At 52.0% G+C, this 8,008-nt stretch overlaps 1 protein-coding gene across 1 annotated transcript in view; it reads left to right on the top strand.

Moving 5' to 3' along the window:
* Positions 1-8,008, top strand: part of LOC122542711 (spectrin beta chain, non-erythrocytic 4-like) — a 216,701-nt gene that overhangs the window by 25,400 nt on the left and 183,293 nt on the right. The window contains exons 9-10 of the mRNA XM_043680691.1: positions 851-1,038; positions 3,766-3,883. Coding sequence (XP_043536626.1) covers positions 851-1,038; positions 3,766-3,883 — 306 coding nt within the window. The remainder of the gene's footprint in view (positions 1-850; positions 1,039-3,765; positions 3,884-8,008) is intronic.

Below are 8,008 nucleotides of genomic sequence, written 5' to 3'. Positions count from 1 at the left end.
ACTCTCACTGACTCTCGCTGTCCCTCGCTCCCCCACACTGCCCCTCACTGCCCCACGCTGTCCCTCGCTGCCTCTCGCTGTCCCTTGCTGCCCCTCGCTGCCCTCCACTGTGTCTCACTGTCCTCCACTGTCTCTCACTGTCACTCATTGCCTACCATTATCCCTCACTATCTATGACTAGCCTTGACTGTCTCTCACAGTCTTGTAGAATCATAGAATCCTTACATTGTGGATGCAGGCCATTTGGCCCATCGAGTCCACTTTAACTCTCCGAAGAGCATCTCCCCCAGACTCAGCACCCTACCCTATCCCTGAAACCTTGCATTCCCCATGGCTAACCCACCTACCTGTACATCCTCGGACACTATGGGTAATTCCCCATGGCTAATCCACCTAACCTGCACATCTTTGGATTGTGCTAGGGAACTGGAGCACCCGGAGTAAACCCACGCAGACACGTGGAGAATGTGAAGCTCTCCCTGTACGTGTTCCTCTGACTGTCTGTATCTAACCCCGTGCTGTCCCTGTCCTGGAAGTGTTTGGGAACGATGTAGAAAACCAAGGTGCTCCTTCTAACCAGCCCACCTGGACACTCAGCTGTTCCCAATGTCCTCCTAACATCTGCTTGTGGATTTGGCCATCCTGTAACTCACCTGCCCTGGTGAAAGTTTCGTGATTGGATATTCTTTGTGGCTCAAATCCGGTCCCCTGTTTCTGTCTCTTTCTGTCTCTTTGTTGCACTCACCCTCAAATCCATCCTTCTGTGTGTCTCTCCCCCCCCCCCGCCGCCCCTCCCAACCTCTCTCTTTCTCTTTCTTTCTCTCTCTCTCTCTCTCTCTTTCCCCGCCAGGTCCTGGACAAGGTACTGGAGATTGAACAGATTATCTCGAGATATGAAACGTTGGCATCTGAGCTGCTGGAATGGATTGAGCAAACCATCGCTCTGATCAGCAATCAACGATTCGCAAACTCATTAACTGGTGTTCAACAGCAACTACAAGCCTTCACGAACTACTGCACTGTGGAGAAACCTCTAAAGTAGGCATTGAATGTGAGGCAAATGTGGGCAGCATGGTGGCTCAGTGGTTAGCACTGCTGCCTCACAGCGCCAGAGACCCGGGTTCAATTCCCACCTCAGGCAACTGTCTGTGTGGAGTTTGCACATTCGCCCCGTGTCTGCGTGGGTTTCCTCCCACAGTCCAAAGATGTGCAGGTCAGGTGAATTGGCCATGCTAAATTGCTCATAGTGTTGGTCAGAGGGAAATGGATCTGGATGGGTTACTCTTCAGAGGGTCGGTGTGGACTGGTTGGGCCGAAGGGCCTGTTTCCACACTGTAAGTAAGTAATCTAATCAAATACACTTACTGGGTCCCTTCATAGGTACAGGCGATCTGACTGTGTGTGCAGAGTATATCTGTTAGTGTCAATAGAGAGAATGTTTCTTTATACGTTCAGGGCTGTTATTGATTAGAATCCCCATCTATTGCCCATCCCTAGTTGTCTTTGAGAAGGTGGTAGTGGGAAGTCGAGAGTGTGGTGCTGGAAAAGCACAGCAGGTCAGGTAGCATCTGAGGAGCAGGAGAATCGACGTTTCAGGCAAAAGCCCTTTTTGAACCACCGGTGTCCACACATTGTAGGTAGACCCTCAGTGCCCTTACAGGAAGAGTTCCAAGATTTTGACCTAGTGACAGTGGAAGGAACGGTGATATATTTCCAAGTCAGGGTGGTGAGTGGCTTGGAGGGACACTTGGAAGTGGCTGTGTTCCCAAGTATCTACTGCCCTTATCCTTTTAAGGGGTAGAGATTGTGGGTTTGGAAAATATTGTCAAAGGAGCCTTAATTTCTGCATCTCTTGGATGGTACGCACTGCTGCCACTGAGTGTTATTGGTGGAGGGAGTGGAAGTTTGTGGATGTAGTGCCAATCAAGCGTGGGCTGCTTTGTCCTGGATGGTTTTGAGCTTCTTGTGTGTTGTTGAAGCTGCCCCTATCTACCCTCCGAAGAGCATCCCATTCAGATCCACCTCCCGACCCTATCCTTGTAACTTTGCATTCCTCATGGCCAATCCACCTAACCTGTACATCTTTGGACTGTGAGATGAAACCAGAGCATCCAGAGGAAACCCATACTGACTTGGGGAGAATGTGCAAACTCCAAACAGTTGCCCAAGGCTGGATTCAAACCCAGGTGCCTGGCGCTGTGAGGCAGCAGTGCTAACCACTGAGCCACCGTGCTGCCCTTTAAAACTCTCATTCCCTGCCCGAGATGGCAGACAGGCTTTGGGGAGTCAGGAGGGAAGTTAGTCACCACAGTATTCCTTGCCTCTGACCTGCTGTTGTAGACATTATGTTTATGTTGATGGTCCAGTTCAGTTTCTGGTCAATGCTAATCCTCAGGATGTTGAAAGTGGGGAATTTGTTATGATCCCAACTGATGGTAATATCGGACCGATCATATCCCAGAGTGAAAGCCAGCTTGATGGGCGATACGTGTCACTTCCGGCTTTGTTTACTATGGGGTTCAAATCACTGAGCACATTCGCAAGAGGCTCCCAATGTACTTTGAACAAAGAACATAAAAGTGTATTACACAGAAGAAAACAATATTAGACAATGTAAGAACTGTTTGAAATGATCTAATTACAAATATCAGAAAGATCCAATCTTTCACCCCAATAACAACCCCATAGAAACCCGAACCTCGTTGAGTGGTCAACTCGGTGTCCATGCTGAAGCTCTTTGTTCAGCTATCATGGTCAAAAATCAGTCCCTTTTTGGCAAATGAGTACATTCATCCTGCCTTTGGCCGGGTCCCCAACCTCTGATCCGAGTCTTCCCCCTGACCCCGTCCCAGGCCGCGATGGGAATTGAACCGCGTCCCGAGTCTTGGACTCACCAGTGGTGATGCTGTCCCTACCTCCCCTTGCACTGTGGCCAGGCGATCGGAATTGGTGCCATTTCCTGGACAATCGGTGGCCTTTTAGTCAATGAGGTTCCAGCCGAGGTAATGGGTTCTTGGTTTGCAACCTGAATGCCCTGCCTTGTAACCCTGCCTCAGAGCCAGGACTGATTCCAGGTTCTCAGCCCCAGCTTGAAACCGACCATACCCCTATCTTAGCAACGGTCTGAGATGAAGCCACACTGCTCGTAATATTTGTTCCCGAGATGGTACACAAACCTGCATTGTAGCTAAGATTCTGGACTCACTTCCCTGACATCCCAGTCTCAGCTTGTCTGCTGCTGTAATCCTCGCGTGTCGCCTCCAAATTATTGGAACACATTCCTGGCTGCTCTCTCACATCGTGACCGTCATAAACTCAAGGCTTTCCAAACCTCCACTCCCTGTGTCTTACTCACAGTGAGATCTGTTCCACAGTGCTCCACTTTGACCAGTGTTGGATTCCTGTCAGACAACACATTGAATTTGAAATTCGCTTCTCGTTTATCCAAACCCACCCTGTCTCTGCAGCCCCATGTCCCTCTGAGACATCCCCCAATTCAGGACACATGCTCATTCTGAAGGCTTCACCATTGGAGGTCGCGATTTCCTGTCCCGAGCTCTGGAACCCCGTCTCTCAATCTCTCCGATCTCCTGACTTTTCAGACAAGCATTAAAACCTGCCCCTCTGCCAAAACGTTTGGACACCCTGCCGAGGAGCTCTTCAGGTGACTCGGCGTCAGACTGCAATTTAATGTCAAGTGCCTTGGGATGTTACGTTGTGTAAAAGGTGCAACATCAATGAGAGTTCTTGTTGATTTCCTTTCAGGTTTGAGGAGAAGGGGAATCTGGAAGTTCTGCTCTTCACCATCCAGAGTAAACTTCGAGCGAACAACCAAAAGCTGTACGTACCCCGTGAAGGCAAACTGATCTCTGATATCAACAGGGTGAGTGATCACTGATGACACTCAGTTTCCTTTTCACAGGATTGACTGAGCAAGGGGTCACTGACTTGATCCCCGTTACCCAAAGTAACACATGGGGTGTCCCTGTACCTGTTACCCACAGTAACACGCGTGGTGTCCCTGTCACTGTTACCCACAGTAACACACGGGGTGTCCCTGTCACTGTTACCTACAGTAACACACGGGGTGTCCCTGTCACTGTTACCCACAGTCACACACGGGGTGACCCTGTCTCTGTTACCCACAGTCACGCACGGGGTGTCTCCATCCTTGTTACCCACAGTAACACACGGGGTGTCCCTGTCACTGTTCCCACAGTCACACACGGGGTGTCCCTCTCCCTGTTACCCACAGTAACACACGGGGTGTCCCTGTCACTGTTACCCACAGTCACACACGGGGTGTCCCTATCCCTGTTACCCACAGACACACACGGGGTGTCCCCGTCACTGTTACCCACAGTAATACATGGGGTGTCCCTCTCCCTGTTACCCACAGTAACACACGGGGTGTCCTATCCCTGTTACCCACAGTAACGCACGGGGTGTCCCTGTCACTGTTACCCACAGTAACACATGGGATGTCCCTATCCCTGTTACCCACAGTAACACACGGGATGTCCCTATCCCTGTTACCCACAGTAACACACGTGGTGTCCCTATCCCGGTTACCCACAGTAAGACAAGGGGTGTCTCCATCCCTGTTACCCACAGTAACACAGGGGGTGTCCCTATCCCTGTTACCCACAGTAACACACGGCGTCCCTATACCTGTTACCCACAGTAACACACGTGGTGTCCCTATACCTGTTACCCACAGTAAGACAAGGGGTGTCTCCATCCCTGTTACCCACAGTAACACAGGGGGTGTCCCTATCCCTGTTACCCACAGTAACACACGTGCTGTCCCTATCCCTGTTACCCACAGTAACACACGGGTGTCACAGTCACTGTTACCCACAGTATCACACGTGGTGTCCCTATCCCGGTTACCCACAGTAACACACGGGGTGTCCCTGTCACTGTTACCCACAGTAACACACGGGGTGTCCCTGTCACTGTTGCCCAGAGAAACACACGGGCGTCCCTAAACCTGTTACCCACAGTAACACATGTGGTGTCCCTGTCCCTGTTACCCACAGTCACACACGGGGTGTCCCTGTCACTGTTACCCACAGTCACACACGGGGTGTCTCCATCCTTGTTACCCACAGTAACACACGGGGTGTCCCTCTCACTGTTCCCAAGTCACACACGGGGTGTCCCTCTCCCTGTTACCCACAGTAACGCACGGGGTGTCCCTGTCCCTGATACCCACAGTAACACACGGGGTGTCCCTATCCCTGTTACCCACAGTCACACATGGGGTGTCCCTGTCACTGTTACCCAAAGTCACACACGGGGTGTCCCTATCCCTGTTACCCACAGACACACACGGGGTGTCTCTATCCCTGTTACCCACAGTAACACACGGGGTGTCCCTGTCACTGTTACCCACAGTAACACACGGGGTGTCCCTATCCCGGTTACCCACAGTAAGACTAGGGGTGTCTCCATCCCTGTTACCCACAGTAACACAGGGGTGTCCCTATCCCTGTTGCCCAGAGAAACACACGGGGTGTTTCCATCCTTGTTACCCACAGTAACACACAGGGTGTCCCTCTCCCTGTTACCCACAGTAACACACGGGGTGTCCCTATCCCTGTTACCCACAGTAACACACGTGGTGTCCCTATACCTGTTACCCACAGTAACACATGTGATGTCCCTATACCTGTTACCCACAGTAACACACGTGGTGTCCCTATACCTGTTATCCATAGTAACACAACGGTGTACCCCAATCCTTGTTACCCACAGTAACACACAGGGCATCCCTGTCACTGTTACCGCCAGTAACACATGGGGTATCCCTGTCACTGTTACCCACAGTAACACACGTGGTGTCCCTGTCACTGTTACCCCCAGTAACAGACGGGGTGTCCCTCTCCCTGTTACCCGCAGTAACACACGGGGTGTCCCTCTCCCTATTACCCACAGTAACACACAGGGTGTTCCTCTCCCTGTTACCCACAGTAACACACAGGGTATCTCCATCCCTGTTACCCACAGCAACACACCGGGGTGTCCCTCTCCCTGTTACCCACAGTAACACACGGGGTGTCCCCATACCTGTTACCCATAGTAACACACTGGGTGTCCCTATACCTGTTACCTACAGTAACACACGTGGTGTCCCTGTCACTGTTACCCCCAGTAACAGACGGGGTGTCCCTCTCCCTATTACCCACAGTAACACACGGGGTGTCCCTCTCCCTGTTACCCACAGTAACACACGGGGTGTCCCTCTCCCTGTTACCCACAGTAACACACCGGGTGTCCCAGTAACTGTTACCCACAGTAACACACGGGGTGTCTCCATCCCTGTTACCCACAGTAACACACTGGGTGTCCCTATCCCTGTTACCCACAGTATCACACTGGGTGTCCCTATCCCTGTTACCCACAGTAACACACTGGGTGTCCCTATACCTGTTACCCACAGTAACACACGTGGTGTCCCTATTCCTGTTATCCACAGTAACACACGGGGTAACAATGTCCCTGTTACCCACAATAACACAAGGGTGTCTCCACCCCTGTAACCAACAGTAACACATGGGGTGTCCCTGTCGCTGTTATCCAGAGTAACATACGTGGTGTCCCTATACCTGTTATCCACAGTAACACAAGGGGTGTCTCCATCCCTGTTACCCACAGTAACACCCGGGGTGTCCCTGTCACTGTTACCCACAGTAACACAGGGGGTGTCCCTATCCCTGTTACCCACAGTCACACACGGGGTGTCCCTGTCACTGTAACCCACAGTCACACACGGGGTGTTTCCATCCTTGTTACCCACAGTAACACACGGGGTGTCCCTCTCACTGTTCCCAAGTCACACATGGGGTGTCCCTCTCCCTGTTACCCACAGTAACGCATGGGGTGTCCCTGTCCCTGATACCCACAGTAACACACGGGGTGTCCCTATCCCTGTTACCCACAGTCACACACGGGGTGTCCCTGTCACTGTTACCCACAGTCACACACGGGGTGTTTCCATCCTTGTTACCCACAGTAACGCATGGGGTGTCCCTGTCCCTGATACCCACAGTAACACACGGGGTGTCCCTATCCCTGTTACCCAAAGTCACACACGGGGTGTCCCTATCCCTGTTACCCACAGACACACACGGGGTGTCCCTGTCACTGTTACCCACAGTAATACATGGGGTGTCCCTCTCCCTGTTACCCACAGTAACGCACGGGGTGTCCCTGTCACTGTTACCCACAGTAACACACGGGATGTCCCTATCCCTGTTACCCACAGTAACACACGGGGTGTCTCCATCCCTGTTACCCACAGTAACACACAGCGTCCCTATACCTGTTACCCACAGTAACACATGTGGTGTCCCTATACCTGTTACCCACAGTAACACACGGGTGTCACAGTCATTGTTACCCACAGTATCACATGTGGTGTCCCTATCCCGGTTACCCACAGTAACACACGGGGTGTCCCTGTCACTGTTACCCACAGTAACACAACGGGGTAAACCTATCCCGGTTACCCACAGTAAGACAAGGGGTGTCTCCATCCCTGTTACCCACAGTAACACAGGGGGTGTCCCTATCCCTGTTGCCCAGAGAAACAAACGGGCGTCCCTAAACCTGTTACCCACAGTAACACACGTGGTGTCCCTATACCTGTTACCCACAGTAACACACGGGTGTCCCAGACACTGTTACCCACAGTAACACATGTGGTGTCCCTATCCCGGTTACCCACAGTCACACACGGGGTGTCCCTGTCACTGTTTCCCTGTCACTGTTACCGCCAGTAACACACGGGGTGTCCCTGTCACTGTTACCCACAGTAACACATGGAGTGTCCCTGTCCCTGTTATCCATAGTAACACAACGGTGTACCCCAATCCGTGTTACCCACAGTAACACACAGGGCATCCCTGTCACTGTTACTGCCAGTAACACATGGGGTGTCCCTCTCCCTGTTACCCACAGTAACGCACGGGGTGTCCCTGTCACTGTTACCCACAGTAACACA

This window comes from Chiloscyllium plagiosum, chromosome 41 (genome assembly GCF_004010195.1).
Source record: "Chiloscyllium plagiosum isolate BGI_BamShark_2017 chromosome 41, ASM401019v2, whole genome shotgun sequence".
In the NCBI taxonomy this organism is placed as follows: Eukaryota; Metazoa; Chordata; class Chondrichthyes; order Orectolobiformes; family Hemiscylliidae; genus Chiloscyllium; species Chiloscyllium plagiosum.
The sequence above is the reverse complement of the archived record's forward strand: the minus strand, read 5'-3'. Positions and strand labels throughout refer to the sequence as shown.